The 21,601-nt window shown below is 46.4% G+C and overlaps 1 protein-coding gene across 1 annotated transcript in view; it reads left to right on the top strand.

Moving 5' to 3' along the window:
- Window positions 1-704: 704 nt before the first annotated feature.
- The window catches only part of kcng2 (potassium voltage-gated channel, subfamily G, member 2), a 43,852-nt gene continuing 22,955 nt past the window's right edge, over window positions 705-21,601 (top strand). The window contains exons 1-2 of the mRNA XM_074613624.1: window positions 705-1,167; window positions 15,428-16,331. Coding sequence (XP_074469725.1) covers window positions 15,540-16,331 — 792 coding nt within the window. The 5' untranslated portion in view covers window positions 705-1,167; window positions 15,428-15,539. The remainder of the gene's footprint in view (window positions 1,168-15,427; window positions 16,332-21,601) is intronic.

Genomic DNA, 21,601 nt, shown 5'->3' with positions numbered 1-21,601 from the left:
TCATTTCACAGCTGAACAGTACACTACAAGATGTTTCTGAAAACATTTGAGGAGAGAAATAGGCATTACAGTAACAGAATATTGATTCATATTTGATCAGCGCTGCCTAGTTTGACCGTTTGATCTGAGTTTGCGAGTGATTGACAGCTGCTCAGAGATGGCAAGGCTCCAGCTTGGCTCTGATTGGTTGTTTTCCTTCTGTCTGAGAAATCTTGCAGATGCCATTAGGAGCACCGGAGGACACAGAGGCACATGATTTTTTTCAGATTACCTGTCACATGAACTACTGTCAGGATATAGTGACCTTTTTATAAAAATAACTTTTTTATTTGCTCCATTTCGACCCACTGCAGCTTTAAGATAACCTAGTTTTCTGTTTGGGAATACATCTTAAAGAGCAAAGGTGATGAGCAAAGTGTTCCAGAAATGAATGTGTAGTCTATATATAAATAAAATTCACCATAATATTATATGAGCAAATTCAGCTGAGCTACGATGCATCTGCAAAGTCGCAGATAAACTTTACAAACCAGAATTCTGTTTGTATGCAGATTTTGGTGCCAGGCCAAATAAAGTGTTAAGAGGATAGTCAGTCCAAATTATTATTCACAAGGAAAGAAAAATCATTAGAGTCCAGTCCATGCTTAAGAAGATATGCACAACAAACCCTCCCCCTGACGCTGGACTGAAGCGTGCGTGCTCTCCCAGAGACGCAGTTTGGCAGCAGAGCAGAGCGCACCGCGGAGCGCGCAGCTCCGACCGGACGCACCTGAGCAGCCAGAGCGGAGCGGAGCGGATCGACCACCAGCAGTCTACTGGAAACAGTCTCTCACCTGCTCTGAGACACACACACACACTCACACACACGCACGCATCATCTGCCACGTCGTCTATCTGTGATGGAGAGCGGAACCAGCCTGACGGAGTCTTGTTGTTCATGTGGAGTCACATGTCTTCCTCTTTTGTGCGTCTCCTTTATCCGCGCTCACATTCTGAGCGTTTAAACGGAGACTTTTAAGAAGCCTTTAAAAAGTCCGTGCGTCGGCTTAATTCTACTACAATGAGCCAGAGCATCTGCGAGGAAAACTTAAAGGCATGCTGCATGTTGAGGGCTGCGAATGCGCGAGCAAGCTGAACCAGATGGACACGAGCACAACAACACACTGGGTAAGTCTGACTATTGTTTGTATGGATTACTGCTTGTCTTTGCTTCAATAAAGCCACAAATAAATCAAAATTGTCAACACGTTTAACGAGGACAGACCAATCAAAATGTTGAACACACAAGTCTTTTATTATAGAAGCAGTCTATTGTCATACACGTGACAAACTTCTTGTAATATTGGTTTTCCCATAGGGGGTTAGTAAAGGGGCTCACTTAATGCTTTCATAATGTCCTCACGGTATGTTTTATTCATTCCTATTATAATCATATAATGCTCCTGAATGGACTCTAAGTGCTTCCAGGAGTGTCCCTGTGGTATTAATGTATCTCCTCCTGTTAGATTATTACTCTATTCCTATGGGGGTTCTATAAGCTGTCTCTTTTCATTAAGCATTGCATGTTAATAAATGAGTACCCGTCATCACATGTTGACTCCCAACACTACTTTATACTTGATATATTTTGTGGGAGAGCATTGTGCAGCTCCCTCCTCACCAGACAGAACATTTGTATAGAGCAATGTGCATGTTTGATTGGATTTGCCTGTCGGTATTTAAGTAAAGTACCTTAACTAGATGAGAGAGGCTTTTAAAACAGCTATCATGCTTCTCAGAGACATCCCCCCCTTCTTCCTTTCCAGTATGGATTGTCCATATATCGGGATCATTAACCTGTTGATGGGTAGAGACGGATGCTTGTCTATCCTGCATGCGCAGTAAATCGTACCATTCTCATTCCCAGGGCGTAAATTACTTTGGTCACGCCCCTCGGCACCCTATAGAGCACTGGTACGAGACACACCGGGCTTTCAAGTAACTACAGCGTAAACCCATCTGCAGATCCACTCAAAGAAACACAAGGCTTTCACCCAGGAGACCGCTGTTCGTGTCCCGTGCGTTAATTTTCACTTTCACGTTACAAACGTAGTCATTTTAAGCCCAATCATGATGTTTTTCTTCCTAAACATAACTAAGTGGTGTTGTTGCCTAAACCTAAGCACGTGTTAATTTGTTTAATTCACAACTTTAAGCATATGTTTACTGCGACCTTAATGCCTAGTTCACACTAACAAAACTTTAGCCCTGATTTTCTGCTCCCCGACACTTTTTGGAGCTCCCAAATAAAAGTCCCAGATCAGAGGCAAATCAGCGCTCGAGCGTCACGTGTGAACTGCTCAAAGACGCGAGCCGAGAAGAAGCTCACAGACTCATTCCAGGTATCTAGCATGCCAAATATCTGAACCTGTCGGAGACTCCGGCCCCGAGCTAAAGCCAATGAGAGCGCGAGACGCGGGTTGAGGGGACATTTTGGTGGAAGAAGGGTCGTCTGTAACAATAGGAACGTATACTGTATGTGCTGCGTTTGCAACACGGAGCAAAGTTGTTCTTGCACCTCGAGGAATAACTAGTAAAAAAGAGTGTGGAAACCAGTGGAAACAGGCTATTCTGTAAACACACGTGCCAACAACAACATCAGCAATGTGTCTTGCGTATGGTTTCACGTCATTTACCGTGAATTTCTCGCGTGTTTTTGTGACAAAGCGTAGTTCTGAGACCTCATCGGGGATTCCTCAAGGTCTTGTGTGACCCCCTGTTGGCGGTCATGTATCGTGAAAACCACAACGACTGAAGACGATTAAAGACTCTCGATTACAAGGCAGCAAGTTGTGTAGTGTGAACAGTATAGAAATCTGATGGCTTTGAAAGTCTTGTAGTGTGAACTTAGTTATAGTTAGCTTTAAGTGACGCTGAGGGGTCTGACAAAGCCTCAGTATGTGTCGAGTTGGGATGAGAATGTGTTGGTCGTTCCACACCGGTGGGCCTTTGAAACCAGAGAGGACAAACTAATGAGAACAGACTACATAAAGTAGATCATGTCTGTGACATGCAACCAAACACTACAGCAGCTCATTTCACTCATTAGCCCTCCTGCTCTGTAGCTGAAGGTGAGCTAACCTGCAGACTCTCCGGCCACGGTGACACAAAGCCGCTGCTGCACTTCTTGTTTTTGCAAAGAAACATAATGAGAATGTAAAAATCGAGAAAAAAGCACAGAGAGAGTGGGGAGACATTTTTCATGTGTTTGTAGGCGGCTGTTGTTCTTCTTTTTTTTGTATTCTGCTGTGATCTCTAAACTCTCTGTCCTAATAACTGTGCTTCCACACAAAAACATCACATTCTCCGCCTTCAGGCCCACCATCAAATAGTTCAATTCCCTTGCAGCAATGTATTCAGCCCATTATCTCCTCCTCCTTCTCCTCCTCCTCCTGTCTCACACTTTGTTACAGCCCAGCCCTTTCAATCAGCTGATTGACACTGACTGTCAGCCTCCAAGCGCAGGTGGAATTTTCAATTAGAGATTGTCATTGTACTTCTGGAAGTCCTGAACAGCAGTACTGATGTAAAGTGGGAGAGACTGGCTATTAAGTTCTGAAGACTCCAGCAGTGGCGCAGGTAAATATTGTATTGTGGGTGGGCCCATAGAAAAGTGAGTGGGACAACTTTTCTCTAAGAAACTGGGAAAGGCAGCTAGTCGTTCCTTGGTACAATTTACAATCAGACAACAAATTCAACACAAACAAGTAAAAACAATCAAGTTTATATTTCTTTATTTCCTTGTTAATATTTATTATTATGAAATGTATTATGATTAAACTTGGCTGGGTGGTCCAGTGTTCAGTGTCAGTGCCACACAGACTCCTTACTGGCTTTGCACAGAGGGCAACCACTTGGTCTGAGAGATGAAGCCAATGCAGAAGTGCCTTAAACGTGCATTCTTTCTAACAGCCAGCAGGTGGCGACTCCTCTGGTTGCAAAAAGAAGTCTGATTGTATAGAAGTCTATGAGAAAATGAGCCTACTTCTCACCTGATTTATTACCTCAGTAAACATTGTAAACATGAGTTTATGGTCTCAATCACTAGTTTTAAGTTTCCTTCAATACAGCATGAATGAATGAATGAATGAATGAATGAATAGTTTTATTTCGGTCATACATCAAAAAGAACACAACTCTACAATCTGTGTGAACATAAACCAACACTGTATCCATTTCACACAACAATGTTCATATAATCAATGACCGAAAAAGGAATAGGCTGAAGCCCCAAGGCTTATTTTTTCCTATAAAATAACCCAGAATATGAGCATTACAAAGGAAAGAAAAAATAAAATTTACTCCAAATTGTAACCCCTACTTATTTCTCATTTTAATAATTTAATAACACATTTATATTTTAAATTGGTTCTCACTTTACCTGTTTCAGCATGATGTTCATTTAGTAAATTATAGTCCCATAGAGAGTCAAATAGACCATAAAGCAGGGGATGCTTTAGGGCGTGGCTACCTTGTGATTGACAGGTCGCTACCACGCTATTGTACAGTCTGGGAGTTTTCATCTTACAACTTGCCGAGGCTTCTTAACTGTAGGCCACAAACCAATGGCTGACGTCAAGATGACTACGTCCACTTCTTATATACAGTCTATGGCTTTGCACCTGGTCTCCAGTGTATTCTGCAAAAGCAAATCCCCCAATAAATCAGAATTGTACAGCAAGTTAAGTATCCAAATCCATTTTTTTTACTTTTAATGCTTTTTTAAATAAGTAAATGAATGGGCTTTGGGGAATAGAAAGGCTTGTGTACTTGGACCAATCCATTTAGACCATTTATGATTCATCATGTAGAAACCAAGCAATGATTTTTTGCCATTTTTTTATTATGAACATTGTGAATTGAATCAATAATAAAGCCTCTCTTTCTGGTCAACCAAATCCCCACTTCCTTCCATCCATCCATCTTCAACCGCTTATCCGGGATCGGGTCGCGGGGGCAACAGCTCCAGCAGGGGACCCCAAACTTCCCTTTCCCGGGCCACATTAACCAGCTCTGACTGGGGGATCCCGAGGCGTTCCCAGGCCAGAGTAGAGATATAATCTCTCCATCTAGTCCTGGGTCTTCCCCGTGGTCTCCTCCCAGCTGGTCGTGCCTGGAACACCTCCCAAGGGAGGCGCCCAGGAGGCATCCGTGCTAGATGCCCGAACCACCTCAACTGGCTCCTTTCGACGCAAAGGAGCAAGGACTCTACTCCGAGTCCCTCACGGATGACTGAGCTTCTTACCCTATCTCTAAGGGAGACGCCAGCCACCCTCCTGAGGAAACCCATTTCGGCCGCTTGCACCCGCGACCTCGTTCTTTCGGTCATGACCCAACCCTCATGACCATAGGTGAGAGTAGGAACGAAGATTGAACGGTAGATCGAGAGCTTTGCCTTCCGGCTCAGCTCTCTTTTCGTCACAACGGTGCGGTAAAGCGAATGCAATACCGCCCCTGCTGCTCCGATTCTCCGACCAATCTCACGTTCCATCGTCCCCTCACTCGCGAACAAGACCCCGAGATACTTAAACTCCTTCACTTGGGGTAAGGACTCATTCCCTACCCGGAGTAGGCAAACCACCGGTTTCCTGCTGAGAACCATGGCCTCAGATTTAGAGGTGCTGATTCTCATCCCGACTGCGTCACACTCGGCTGCGAACCGATCCAGTGAGTGCTGGAGGTCGCAGACCGATGATGCCAACAGGACCACATCATCTGCAAAAAGCAGCGATGAGATCCTCAGCACACCGATCTGCAAACCCTCCTCCACCCGACTACGCCTCGATATCCTGTCCATGAATATCACGAACAGGATTGGTGACAAAGCGCAGCCCTGGCGGAGGCCAACCCCCACCGGAAACGAGTCCGACTTATTGCCGAGGATCCGAACACAGCTCTCGCTTTGGGCGTACAGGGATTGGATGGCCCTGAGAAGTGCCCCCCTCACCCCATACTCCCGCAGCACCCCCCACAGTATCTCCCGGGGGACCCGGTCATATGCCTTCTCCAAGTCCACAAAACACATGTAGACTGGATGGGCATACTCCCAGGCCCCCTCCAGGATCCTTGCGAGAGTGAAAAGCTGGTCCGTTGTTCCACGGCCAGGACGGAATCCGCATTGTTCCTCTTCGATCTGAGGTTCGACTATCGGCCGAACCCTCCTTTCCAGCACCTTGGAGTAGACTTTACCAGGGAGGCTGAGCAGTGTGATACCCCTGTAATTGGCACACACTCTCTGGTCCCCCTTTTTGAAAAGGGGAACCACCACCCCGGTCTGCCACTCCTTAGGCACTGTCACCGACTTCCACGCGGTGTTGAAGAGACGTGTCATCCAAGACAGCCCCTCCCCACCCAGAGCCTTCAGCATTTCTGGGCGGATCTCATCAACCCCCGGGGCTTTGCCACTGTGGAGTTGTTTGACTACCTCAGTGACTTCCACCAGGGTAATTGATGATGGTCCCCCATCAGCTTCCAGCTCTGCCTCTACCATAGAGGGCGTATTGGTCGGATTCAGAAGTTCCTCAAAGTGCTCCTTCCACCGCCCGATTACCTCCTCAGTTGAGGTCAACAGTGTCCCATCCTTACTGTACACAGCTTGGATGGTTCCCCGTTTCCCCCTCCTAAGGTGCCGGATGGTTTTCCAGAAGCACTTTGGTGCCGACCGAAAGTCCTTCTCCATGGCTGCTCCGAACTCCTCCCACACCCGCTGCTTTGCCTCCGTCACGGCAGTGGCTGCTGCTCTTCGGGCCCGTCGGTACCCTGCAACTGCCTCCGGAGACCTCCGAGATAACATATCCCGGAAGGCCTCCTTCTTCAGTCGGACGGCTTCCCTGACCACCGGTGTCCACCACGGTGTTCGAGGATTGCCGCCCCTTGAGGCACCTAAGACCTTAAAACCACAGCTCACCGCCGCAGCTTCAGCAATGGAAGCTTTGAACATCGTCCACTCGGGTTCAATGCCCCCAACCTCCACAGGGATGCCAGAAAAGCTCCGCCGGAGGTGTGAGTTGAAGATCTCTCGGACAGGGGCCTCCTCCAGACGTTCCCAGTTCACCCTCACTACGCGTTTGGGCTTACCAGGTCTGTCCAGAGTCTTCCCCCACCCTCTGACCCAACTCACCACCAGATGGTGATCAGTTGACAGCTCCGCCCCTCTCTTCACCCGAGTGTCCAAAACATGCGGCCTCAGATCAGATGATACGATTACAAAATCGATCATCGACCTTCGGCCTAGGGTGCTCTGGTACCACGTACACTTATGAGCATCCTTATGTTCGAACATGGTGTTCGTTATGGACAATCCATGACTAGCACAGAAGTCCAACAACAAACGACCACTCGGGTTTAGATCAGGGAGGCCGTTCCTCCCAATCACGCTACTCCAGGTGTCTCCATCGTTGCCCACGTGCGCGTTGAAGTCTCCCAGGAGAACTATGGAGTCCCCTACTGGAGCCCCATACAGGACTCCATTCAGGGTCTCCAAGAAGGCCGAATACTCCGAACTACTGTTTGGTGCATACGCACAAACAACAGTCAGAGTTTTCCCCCCCATAACCCGAAGGCGTAGGGAGGCGACCCTCTCGTCCACCGGGGTAAACTCCAACGTAGCGGCACTCAGCCGGGGATTTGTGAGTATCCCCACACCCGCCCGGCGCCTCACACCATGGGCAACTCCAGAGAAGAATAGAGTCCAACCCCTATCCAAGAGTACGGTTCCAGAACCGAGGCTGTGCGTAGAGGTAAGCCCTACCAGATCCAACTGGTAGCGCTCCACCTCCCGCACAAGCTCCGGCTCCTTCCCCCACAGAGAGGTGACGTTCCACGTCCCCAGAGCCAGCCTCTGCCGCCCGGGTCCAGTCCGTCGAGGTCCCTGGCCTTCACTGCCACCCGTGTGGCAGCGCACCCGACCCAAGCGGTTCTTCCTGCAGGTGGTGAGCCCACAGGATGGAGAGGAGGGGGGTGCCACGTTCCTTTTTCGGGGTATCCCCGGCCGGGCTCCGTGGCAAGCCCGGCCACCAGACGCTCGTTGACGGGCCCTCCGTCTGGGCCTGGCTCCAGACGTGGGCCCCGGGCTTCCTCCGGGCCGGGTAACTCCTCCTCTGCCTCGTGTCGTCATTGGGTTTTTTGTGAACCATTCTTAGTCCGGCCCCTCACCTAAGACCAATTTGCCATGGGAGACCCTACCAGGAGCACGAGGCTCCAGACAACACAGCCCTCAGGGTCATAGGGACACACAAACCTCTCCACCACGTTAAGGTGATGGTTCCCCACTTCCTGTGACTCATAATCTAAAAGGTGCTCTCCGTCTCGGTCCCTCAGTCTCTTACTCTTAGGCTAAGTGATTATGTTGTGAGAAGTACTCTTTCCATGATTATTGCAATTTGAGAGGGACGTTTTGCGTCATTCTAGATTGTGAAATCACTTTTTCTCTCGGCTGATTGCCGCGCTGCTTCTGCAGGCAGGAAACTTAATTGTCCTCATATTTTTGAGCACAGACTGTCGCTGACTAAAAGACGCTCCGAGGAGGACCAATCAGTCTGATTTAGGGGCAGGTCAGGTGATAGTTCAGTGTCGTTCAAGTTCTCTGTGTCCCTAAATAGACTTCTGCTTCAGGCCTTTTAGGAAGATGAAGACTGAGTGGATGTGGGAAGGCAGATGTGTCAGTGATGCATGGGTTGCAGATTTATGCAAAGAGGCATGCAAATTATATTTGCATGAGCAACTGGTGGTGACAGAACAAAGCAGAGTTCAAAAGTACTGCACCTTTTTTCACATGCTGTTTCTGATGATGGGGAAAGAGAGAAATCCACCTTGGAAGTATTTCTTAAAATCTTTAAACTTCAACTTTGAAGAAGGAAACAGGTTGAAGAATAACTTTTCTGTCACAGATCCGGATTCAGCATCTGAAACATAAGCACTCCTAAAGCTTTTCCTTCTCTGACTATTTCATTTGAAGTATTTCTCAAGAACAAAGCTATTAGCTAGTCTTGTAAGCCTTGAGATCTGTCTTTGATATTATATCAGTAAATCAGTGAAAAACAAATACAAGCAAAGCTTTGAAACAAAACCATTTTTTTCCTAATTCAATAATCCAGGCCACTAATGCAACAATATACCTATTACATGTGATTTTGAGTGAAAAATTGCTTTCATTTAAAGTACTTCACATCCCTCTCAGCCTCATTAGGTGGAGTGAGTGCAACATATGAGGTCATGTTGTTTCCTTTCATCCTCAACACAAAAGGCTTCAGCCAGAGTCCTGTGACCCTTAACGCCGGTGTATTTTGTTACCTTTGGACAAAGCCAAGCTAGCTCTATATAGGTAGGTCTATACTTACGAAAAGTAATGCACTGTAATACGTATATATCCTAGGAAATCAATTCGTATGTAATGCGTGTAATTGTGAACCAGGAAGTATCAAGAGCGACAGACCCTGCATAGCAAGCATGGATGTATTAAAAGAACCGGATACAGCGTTGGAGGCGGGGTCCCATTCACTCCTATGAGAGTTGCTCATTGGCGCATGAAGCCTAAATGGCTCAACTTCCATCTGGAAAAGTACCCGGATCTTGGCGGATCTTGGGCACATGGGACATGCGCAGTAGCATCCGCTCGGTCACATGACTCGGTCACAGGGTCCCGTCGTCACGGCTTGCGCTCCAGCCTCAGTCTGGGTCTCACTCACATGAACGGAGGAAGGGAAATAACTCTGGATTCAGCTATTAGTGCGTCTTACAACTTTAAAAACTGCATTTTTTAAATAAGGGCTATTGATGTGTTCGTACTGGGAAGTTGATTCACCTAAAAATGATCCGCTGAGTCTTTCCCAATGTAAGTCTATGGAAAAAAGTGCTTTTTGGGCCGTGACTGACACGGAAGTTGCAGTACCGCCGTTTGGCCACTAAGAAAGTTGGGATCGACGACCGGCGCACTTCCTGGGGGCTTGATAGCGAGGAGGTGAGGGTGGATGGATGGGTCAAAAGACCCTGAACTTTCGCCCAGGAGACCGGTGCTCATACCCCGTGTCACATCAGAAGTCAATGTTGATTTATTTGTCACATAACTTCCGTACTTCAGTTACACCACTTTTGTAGTTGTCTTAACCCAAATCGTGATCTTTTCCTAAACCTAACTAAGTTCTTTGTTGATGACACAAGTTTATTTTGAAAAGACTGGAGCGAATATTGTCATGTGGTTCACGTGTTGCTGGACATTCGTAGGAAAACGCACGAAAAATGAGAATTTACTTTTTGTAAGATATCTTACAAACCTTTGTATGAGGATATGTTGTTATGCTAAGCTAAGCTAACCATGTAATGGCTGTAGTTTAGATCGTCTTATCTAACTCCCAGCAAGAAAGTGAAAAAGCAAATTTTCCAAACTAGGCCTGAATCTCGCATTTATAAATATAACATTTCCATGATTCAAGAAGCCTTGTTTGACACGTCGCCTCTCTGTGGAGCTCTTCCTATATAACTTGAATTCATTCTCTCTGTGCTCCTTGAAGCCACCCCTGGGTGCAGTGTCATGCTCAATAAACTGCTCCTGTCAGAAGCACTTTGCTGAGTCGCTGTAGAGGTGCAGCTCTCTGACCCCCTCTCCCTCGGAGAACGCGGCCTGTCTCAAAATGATTGGCCTCACAATAGAAGAGGGAACTCTGAGGATAGCTGGAGGGGTCCCACTGTTAATTTGTTGTCATGATGTGCCCTTCCTCCGCACATCAGCTCCACTGCCTCAGGTCCAGCACAGTCATCCTTAGTGAGTGAAGGATCGCTGGCCTGTTGCTATACTACAGCCCGTGTTATCTCCAGATGCCCATGTTTAATAAAACAAGAAGTGTCCCAGCTTGTTAAGACAGCATGGCTTCAGAAATTAGTAATTTATTCTAAAAAGCTTTTTTTCAGAAGATTCAAGAGACATTTTACCGTTTGATCATGGAATGGTGACGCTGGTCGGATTCAGTAAAAACAGCAGGCAGCCGGACATCACTGTCTTGATGTAGTGAAAAACTTATTTTTACTTTTTTTAATGACATACTATACTATGACCTTTTTTTTAGGACTTTTAACATATGCCATTAAAAATGTCAAAGGCATAAAAAAGTCATAATGTCATAAAAAGTCATAATATAGTTTGTCATAAAAAGTCATTACAAAGTCATAAATAGTCATAAAAAAGTCATAGCAAAGTATGTGCTTGTTATTGTCAATTTAGACGCCGTAATATATGATTTCATCATGATGCAATTCAATTGAAAGACGATAAATTATCAATCTGCAACCACACCACTAGATGCAACCAAATCCTACACACTGTACCTTTAACTATCCATCCATCCATCTGCAACCGCTTATCCCGTTAGGGGTCGCGGGGGGGGGCTGGAGCCGATCCCAGCCGACATTGGGCGAAGGCGGGGTACACCCTGGACAGGTCGCCAGTCCATCACAGGGCTGACACATAGAGACAGACAACCATTCACACTCACATTCACACCTACGGGCAATTTAGAGTCAACAATTAACCTAACCTGCATGTCTTTGGACTGTGGGAGGAAACCGGAGTACCCGGAGAAAACCCACGCTAACACGGGGAGAACATGCAAACTCCACACAGAAGGGCCCCAAGCCAGATTTGAACCTGCAACCCTCTAGCTGTGAGGCGCCAGTGCTAACCACTGCACCACCTTTAACTATATTATATTATATTATATTATATTATATTGGCCCATTTTCAGAATAAAAGCCAACAGGTGCCTTGCAGATGTACAGATACATATTTAACTTAAAATAAACAATGAATACAATTAAATATTATAATATGTATTTCTTTTTTTCTTTTCTTCAAAATTAAAATGAGCTTATATTCAAGATGTACAAGGACAAACAAACAAAACAAAATGTTTCAATTGAACATGTGATTCTGACTACATTGACGGGCGCTTTCTTGTTTTCATATCGGTGTTGAGAGAGCCAGATAACACATATATGATATCACACATATATGATGTTGGGAATGCGAAAATATCACAGTGAATGCACTTATATATCGGACAATGATGGATATCTGACCCGGAAAGCGTTTTGTGTTACTATGACAACCGGCAGCCTTGAGTTGTCATGTCATTAGATGTTGCATAACTGCATATTAAACACAGTGATTTTGATATGCATTACTTTTATCTTCTGTTTGATATGTGCTATGATTAATCTTGTGGCACCCTTGGCTCTCAAGGCACCACAGGGGTGCGTCGGCACCCACTTCATCCTTAAATAAAATACAGTATATGTACATTGTGATCAGTTGTTCTATCATATTTCTGTCTTTGTTTCTCTTTTATTTCTCTCTGACATTGCAATTAAGTGCATCCGTGGGGAAATCATTTTCATTTTCCTGTGAAGTTTCTCCCTTTCTCGTTGTGCTATTAGTTCTTTCTTTCATACATTTTCTTTAGTTGCTGTTTGAATGTTTGAAAACTTCATACTCCTTTTCCTTATCACATAAATACTGCATCAGCATGCATAGGAAATGTAATGACTTCCATTTTGGATTTTGGATTTATAGAGAAAATGCCTCCCCATATACAGACGTAGGCAAAATTGTTGGTACTCTTCCGTTAAAGAAAGAAAACCCCACAATGGTCACTGAAATAACTTGAAACTGACAAAAGTAATAATAAATAAAAATTTACTGAAAATTAACTAATGAAAATCAGCTGTTGCTTTTGAATTGTGGTTCAACAGAATCATTTTAAAAAACAAACTGATGAAACTGGCCTAGACAAAAATGATGGTAGCCCTAGAAAAGATTGAAAATAATGTGACCATAGGGACATGTTAAACTAAGGTGTGTCCTGTAAATAGCATCACAGGTGTCTTCAAACTTGTAATCAGTCAGTCTGCCTATTTAAAGGGTGAAAAGTAGTCACTGTGCTGTTTGGTATCATGGTGTGTACCACACTGAACATGGACCACAGAAAGCTAAGGAGAGAGTTGTCTCAGGAGATCAGAAAGAACATTATAGACCTTCATGTTAAAGGTAAAGGCTATAAGACCATCTCCTAGCAGCTTGATGTTCCTGTGACTACAGTTGCACATATTATTCAGAAGTTTAAGGTCCATGGGACTGTAGCCAACCTCCCTGGACGTGGCCGCAAGAGGAAAATTGATGACAAATTGAAGAGACGGAAAATACGAATGGTAACCAAAGAGCCCAGAACAACTTCCAAAGAGATTAGAGGTGAACTCCAAGGTCAAGGTACATCAGTGTCAGATCGCACCATCCGTCGCTGTTTGAGCCAAAGTGGACTTAATGGAAGACGACCGAGGAGGACACCACTGTTGAAAGCAAATCATAAAAAAGCGAGACTGGAATATGCCAAAATGCATATTGACAAGCCACAAAGCTTCTGGGAGAATGTCCTTTGGACAGATGAGACAAAACTGGAGCTTTTTGGCAAGTCACATCAGCTCTATGTTTACAGACGCAAAAATGAAGCATACAAAGAAAAGAACACTGTACCTAATGTGAAACATGGAGGAGGCTCGGTTATGTTATGGGGCTGCTTTGCTGCATCTGGCACAGGGTGTCTTGAATCTGTGCCGGGTACAATGAAATCTCAAGACTATCAAGGCATTCTGGAGCGAAATGTGCTGCCCAGTGTCAGAAAGCTTGGTCTCCGTCGCAGGTCATGGGTCCTCCAACAGGATAATGACCCAAAACACACAGCTAAAAACACCCAAGAATGGCTAAGAACTAAACATTGGACTATTCTGAAGTGGCCTTCTATGAGCCCTGATCTAAATCCTATTGAACATCTGTGGAAGGAGCTGAAACATGCAATCTGGAGAAGGCACCCTTCAAACCTGAGACAGCTGGAGCAGTTTGCTCACGAGGAGTGGGCCAACATACCTGTCAACAGGTGCAGAAGTCTCATTGAGAGTTACAGAAATCGCTTGTTTGCAGTGATTGCCTCAAAAGGTTGTACAACTAAATATTAAGTTAAGAGTACCATCATTTTTGTCTAGGCCAGTTTCATTAGTTTGTTTTTTAAAATGATTCTGTTGAACCAAAATTCAAAAGCAATGTCTTATTTTCATTAGTTAATTTTCAATAAATTTTTATTTATTATTACTTTTCTCAGTTTCAAGTTATTTCAGTGACCTTTGTGGGTTTTTCTTTCTTTAACGGAAGAGTACCAACAATTTTGCCTACGTCTGTAGTCAGTAATGAGTACAGTAGTTGTTGTTTTGATCTGCACAACATAAACTATTTCTCATGTTGACAGGAAAGCCTGTTTTGAATAATCCCTTGTTACAGAAGTGTGTTAATATGAAATGAAATTATGAATAAACCATTACCACATGAATTAAACATCGAACATGTGTTTAGTTCACATGTTGTATATAGCAGTTGATACTTTCCTTTAGTTCATATCTGCCTCGTTGTGCTGTGATTTGGTCTAAATTGTGTTGTTGATTTCCCACAGTTTGTTACATAATGCTTTAAATGGTTTCATTCCAGAGCCTGGTGAAGCAGTAAATAGAAAAACAACATTATTAATTTCTCTGCTTTGGCTTCAGGCTGCTACTTGACATTGAGTTGCTTTTGTTTGAGCTTCCAGTGCAATTAGAGTCCAGAGAAGTTGTATTTGACGTTCCTGTCTAAAAACACAGACTGTTTTGACTCGTGGGTTGTTTTCAACATTATTTCTGTGTTCTGTTTTCAGTCCAACAAGGAAAGCAGTGAAAAGCACTGATGTTAGGACTCTGTGGACCACTTTCATACAGTCTACAAATATGTTTTTCCTATGTGAGGACTACATGCTCTTATTGTGTTTGTCTGGGTTTTCTCTCAGAGCCTGACGATATGAAGTCTAGAAGGATTGAAGAGGGCAATTAAAGAAAAGTGTGTAACATTAAGGGGGCTCTATTAGCAGAAATGGAATATATGAGCCCTTCATATCTACATAGGGAGCAGGTCCTCTTCATGGAGTCCTCCATGTTGCCCAGAACGGACAAACCAAACAGCTTTTCCTGCTTGAGCCGGAGTCCATAATGTTACTCGCTACTGTCGCCGCCACTCTCCCTCTCTCTCTTGCTTCACCACTCACTTCCTACGCACACACGCACTACCGACAACTGGGGGAAAGACACAACAATCATACAGATGGGGATACACTTTTGGACAGGTCCAGTCCCAACGTTGGGGTTGTAAAAGTACTTTGTTTGAAGCATACTGACGCCTTTAGACCTTTCATAGACTGACTTGTCTTGATAGAATATAGAGATACAGATATACAGAAGAGATAGAATTGAACACTGCTATCCTAAAAAGTGTGTAAAGACACTAAATATGTGTAATCGTTGACTCATCTTTTTTGTCCTACAGAGACGTGCTGTGTTGCTGAATGGGTGACGAGCTCCCAGTCACCTCACATAACCTGTGAAGCCCCCCTCCCATCGCATTGTGCAGGACCGGGTCCCCCGGCAAAGTGACAGTGATGTACCAGGAGGTGGCCTTCCTGGCTGGTAGCAATGAGCACCAGTTCACCACCTTCCACTTCAAACCTGTGCAAAACCCGCAGGAGGTCAAACCCAAGAAGGGTTTGTTCTACAAGCGAGCCCAGCTCCTGCTCCAGCCCCAGCCCCGCCAACAACAGGACGGAGATGAGATCGCCCCAGCTGACGGGGCGGCCATTATCAACGTGGGGGGGATCAAGTACCGCATCCCGTGGTCCACGCTGGAGGAGTTCCCCCTGACGCGGCTGGGCAAGCTGCGCGGCTGCAGCAACGAGGACGAGATCATGGACCTGTGCGACGACTACGACGGCAGCCGCAACGAGTATTTCTTCGACCGAAGCCCGTCGGCTTTCCGCACAATCGTCTCTTTCTTAGCGGCGGGGAAGCTGCGGCTGCTGAGGGAGATGTGCGCCCTGTCCTTCCAGGAGGAGCTGCTGTACTGGGGGGTGGAGGAGAACGACCTGGATTGGTGCTGCCTCCGTAAGCTGAAGCTCAGGCAGGAGGAGTACAAGGAGCTGCAGAGGCTGGAGGAGGAGGAGGCCGAGCTCACCACGCCGCAGTCCTGCGAGGAGAACCAACAGCCTTCCGGAGGGGATTCACAGGAGGAGACCAATACGGGGGGCTGCATGCGAAGACTGAGGGACATGGTGGAGAACCCCCACTCGGGCCTGCCGGGGAAGATCTTCGCCTGTCTGTCAGTGTTATTTGTAGCCATCACCGCCGTGACGCTGTGTGTCAGCACCATGCCGGACCTCCGAGAGGAGGAGGAGAGGGTGAGTTCACTCTTCAATAATCAGTTTCAGTAATTACTTTTTTTCCTTGCCCTTCCTTATTCACAGATCCATTTTAAATCATCCAAAAAGTCCAAACGCATATCTGGTTCCCCATATTTAGTTTCTGGAATGAAGTCCTGACAATTATTGAGTTGGAATGATTTAACTTGGCAAAAGCAGCAGCACTCAGCATCAAAATCATTTAGCTACCATGGTCGTTTGCACAAAGCGAGGCATCTCCGAATTTTGAAGTTACATAAGACAGGATTAAAATCAGCAATTTTAGAAAGAAAAAAACAACAACACAGTAATGTGTTATCATATAGTATGGCTTCCGCAGAGTAAAATAGACTGCTCTCTGTTGCGTCTAACTATAGACTGTATGGACGTAGTCGCTGTGACGTCACCCATAGGTTTGTGGACTGCCGTTTTGAAACCTTGAATTCTGCATTTTGACACGAGAGGGTGGAGCTAAGTACAACCGAACTTTGAATAAGTCATTTTTAGGCGACCCAAAAGGTTACAATTAACTCTCATGAACTGAAAACACACTATAAAAAGAGTTAAAGTTGTAAGGACGAAAACACGGACAACTCCCAGACCGGACACCGCTGTGGTAGCGACCTGTCAATCACAAGGTAGCCACGCTCTAAAGCATCCCCTGCTTTATGGTCTATCTGACTCTAAATGGGACCATAATTCACTAAATGAACATCATGCTGTATTGAAGAAGACTTGAAACTAGCGATTGAGACCATAAACTCATGTTTACAACGTTTACTGAGGTAATATCAAGTGAGAAGTAGGCTCATTTTCTCATAGACTTCTATACAATCAGACTTCTTTTTGCAACCAGAGGAGTCGCCCCCTGCTGGCTGTTAGAAACAATGCACGTTTCAGGCCTTTAAGCATTGGCTTCACTTTTCAGACCCCGGATTTGCCCACTGGCTACCATGCTCAAAGATAAAAAAAAGCGAGGCATCTCTGAATTGTCAACTTACATTAGCAATTTGAGAAAGGTAAAAAAAACACAGTAGTATGATATAAAATCGTATGGCTCCCATGTTAAATGAAATGCTCCCTGTGGCATCTAACCACAAAACAAACACTAATGCCATCACATGCTGAACAGGCTTTCATGATGAACACAGTAGTCATGGCATTATATAACACACGCACCTATAAACTTAAGGAACCTCGATCTCAGCATTCCTTTTCATTCCTTAACCGCCTCAGGGATGTGAGTGTTTTACAGCTGCTACAGTAGAATTCAGATTATGTTGATGCAGCAGCCCACATACAGAGTCTTCCTGGGCTTTATATCATTGTGACAGAGACAGAGGCGAAGGCTCAGGGACACCGAGGCTTCCTCTCCATTTACTTGAATACCAGATTATTGTGTAGCTCTCCTCACTGTTTCTGCAGCGTACATTCCTTCATAGGGAAATAAGATCCAAGCTCTCCCAAATGTATGCGGTAATTGACAGTGCATACACAGCATGAGGATGAGAAAAAAAGGCTACATCTTTAAATGAATAGTCTTTTCTGGTTTGGGGCTCCCGTTTCTGTATTTGCAAAATCCCACATACAGTTGATTTTACTTGACCTGCTTCCAAAAGTGAATTTGAAATAAGATCAAATGAATGTAAAATAAGCTCCTTATTGTTATATAACATGATGATTATGCAAATTATAGCCATGCAGTCTTATTCCATACAGTTGAAGGCTTGTTTACCCAAACCTTATCTAGACCTGCTGACCAGGAGCTTTAAATGGAAAATAAATTGATTTATATTGCTTTCACTTTGAAGCTTCATGCATTTTAACAGCTGTGCAGACAGTACACAACATTGTAGAAAGATGTTACAGTCCAAAGATTCTGTGCATATATACATTTGACCCTGAAAAACAAGACAAAATGGATTACTCCTGAAGAGGAAATTCATCATTCAACATTTTGGGAAATTACCTATATTCACTTTCTTTCTGAGGGTTACATGAGAAGATATCAATCTCATGTCTGTATGTTAACGGAGGGCCTGGTTAGCTTAGCTTAGCATAAAGACTGGAAACACAGGGAAACAGCTAGCCTTGCTTTGTCCAAAGTGGAAATATTCAACCTAGCACCAACTCTAAAGCTCTAATTAACACGTTAAAGGTATAATATGTAACCGTTTTTTGTTGCTGTTTGCAAACACACTGCATTCAAGGTCGGCCACTCCTCCTCTATAGAGTGAATGAAGAGAGGGAGCGGGGTTAGTAAGAACAAAGCAGGGTATCAGAGAAACACAACGTTATTTTCTGATTGTTTCACGACGGTTACGTTCTAAAGCTCAAATAAAACACAACCATAACTCTGCAGGAAGGTGTCTTGTTGAAGGATAATGAATGAATGCAACTGAAGAGCAGATTGTCCTCTCTGCTCGTTGGCTGTGCCGAGACACACTGATAGCAGCACAGAGAGGAACGAGGAAAAACTGAAGCACATAGCGATGTAACAACCCATTCTCATCTGTCAAATATGGCCGGTCGTCTCTGACAGAGCTAAATGAGGACTTGTGCCTCAGTATCAGACATTAAGGGGCGTGACAAAGCGACAGTAGGCCTATTTGATGACCTGAACGGGCTGCACACCCTGCGCGCTGTTATTGGCTGGTGGTTACACCCCTACATGGGGCCAAAGGTTTGCAGATGCCCAGAAGAGTCCCGAGCACACCAAAAATAATACGAAAAGAGAAAATCCAGGCAGAGGGCTGCAGGGTCTCTGCAGAAACAGACACCACCACACACTTCTAGCTGGGCATTGGTGATGATTGAAAGGGATTATTTTTGCATCAGTCTATATATTATTTTTAAAGGAAATTCTTGTCCACCTTAACGTGGTGGAGAGGTTTGTGTGTCCCTATGACCCTGAGGGCTGTGTTGTCTGGAGCCTCGTGCTCCTGGTAGGGTCTCCCATGGCAAATTGGTCTTAGGTGAGGGGCCGGACTAAGAATGGTTCACAAAAAACCCAATGACGACACGAGGCAGAGGAGGAGTTACCCGGCCCGGAGGAAGCCCGGGGCCCACGTCTGGAGCCAGGCCCAGACGGAGGGCCCGTCAACGAGCGTCTGGTGGCCGGGCTTGCCACGGAGCCCGGCCGGGGATACCCCGAAAAAGGAACGTGGCACCCCCCTCCTCTCCATCCTGTGGGCTCACCACCTGCAGGAAGAACCGCTTGGGTCGGGTGCGCTGCCACACGGGTGGCAGTGAAGGCCAGGGACCTCGACGGACTGGACCCGGGCGGCAGAGGCTGGCTCTGGGGACGTGGAACGTCACCTCTCTGTGGGGGAAGGAGCCGGAGCTTGTGCGGGAGGTGGAGCGCTACCAGTTGGATCTGGTAGGGCTTACCTCTACGCACAGCCTCGGTTCTGGAACCGTACTCTTGGATAGGGGTTGGACTCTATTCTTCTCTGGAGTTGCCCATGGTGTGAGGCGCCGGGCGGGTGTGGGGATACTCACAAATCCCCGGCTGAGTGCCGCTACGTTGGAGTTTACCCCGGTGGACGAGAGGGTCGCCTCCCTACGCCTTCGGGTTATGGGGGGGAAAACTCTGACTGTTGTTTGTGCGTATGCACCAAACAGCAGTTCGGAGTATTCGGCCTTCTTGGAGACCCTGAATGGAGTCCTGTATGGGGCTCCAGTAGGGGACTCCATAGTTCTCCTGGGAGACTTCAACGCGTACGTGGGCAACGATGGAGACACCTGGAGTGGCGTGATTGGGAGGAACGGCCTCCCTGATCTAAACCCGAGTGGTCGTTTGTTGTTGGACTTCTGTGCTAGTCATGGATTGTCCATAACGAACACCATGTTCGAACATAAGGATGCTCATAAGTGTACGTGGTACCAGAGCACCCTAGGCCGAAGGTCGATGATCGATTTTGTAATCGTATCATCTGATCTGAGGCCGCATGTTTTGGACACTCGGGTGAAGAGAGGGGCGGAGCTGTCAACTGATCACCATCTGGTGGTGAGTTGGGTCAGAGGGTGGGGGAAGACTCTGGACAGACCTGGTAAGCCCAAACGCGTAGTGAGGGTGAACTGGGAACGTCTGGAGGAGGCCCCTGTCCGAGAGATCTTCAACTCACACCTCCGGCGGAGCTTTTCTGGCATCCCTGTGGAGGTTGGGGGCATTGAACCCGAGTGGACGATTTTCAAAGCTTCCATTGCTGAAGCTGCGGCGGTGAGCTGTGGTTTTAAGGTCTTAGGTGCCTCAAGGGGCGGCAATCCTCGAACACCGTGGTGGACACCGGTGGTCAGGGAAGCCGTCCGACTGAAGAAGGAGGCCTTCCGGGATATGTTATCTCGGAGGTCTCCGGAGGCAGTTGCAGGGTACCGACGGGCCCGAAGAGCAGCAGCCACTGCCGTGACGGAGGCAAAGCAGCGGGTGTGGGAGGAGTTCGGAGCAGCCATGGAGAAGGACTTTCGGTCGGCACCAAAGTGCTTCTGGAAAACCATCCGGCACCTTAGGAGGGGGAAACGGGGAACCATCCAAGCTGTGTACAGTAAGGATGGGACACTGTTGACCTCAACTGAGGAGGTAATCGGGCGGTGGAAGGAGCACTTTGAGGAACTTCTGAATCCGACCAATACGCCCTCTATGGTAGAGGCAGAGCTGGAAGCTGATGGGGGACCATCATCAATTACCCTGGTGGAAGTCACTGAGGTAGTCAAACAACTCCACAGTGGCAAAGCCCCGGGGGTTGATGAGATCCGCCCAGAAATGCTGAAGGCTCTGGGTGGGGAGGGGCTGTCTTGGATGACACGTCTCTTCAACACCGCGTGGAAGTCGGTGACAGTGCCTAAGGAGTGGCAGACCGGGGTGGTGGTTCCCCTTTTCAAAAAGGGGGACCAGAGAGTGTGTGCCAATTACAGGGGTATCACACTGCTCAGCCTCCCTGGTAAAGTCTACTCCAAGGTGCTGGAAAGGAGGGTTCGGCCGATAGTCGAACCTCAGATCGAAGAGGAACAATGCGGATTCCGTCCTGGCCGTGGAACAACGGACCAGCTTTTCACTCTCGCAAGGATCCTGGAGGGGGCCTGGGAGTATGCCCATCCAGTCTACATGTGTTTTGTGGACTTGGAGAAGGCATATGACCGGGTCCCCCGGGAGATACTGTGGGGGGTGCTGCGGGAGTATGGGGTGAGGGGGGCACTTCTCAGGGCCATCCAATCCCTGTACGCCCAAAGCGAGAGCTGTGTTCGGATCCTCGGCAATAAGTCGGACTCGT

Source organism: Sebastes fasciatus, chromosome 17 (assembly GCF_043250625.1).
Source record: "Sebastes fasciatus isolate fSebFas1 chromosome 17, fSebFas1.pri, whole genome shotgun sequence".
Lineage (NCBI taxonomy): Eukaryota > Metazoa > Chordata > Actinopteri > Perciformes > Sebastidae > Sebastes > Sebastes fasciatus.
Note: the sequence above shows the minus strand (reverse complement) of the source record. Positions and strands in the feature narration are given on the sequence as shown.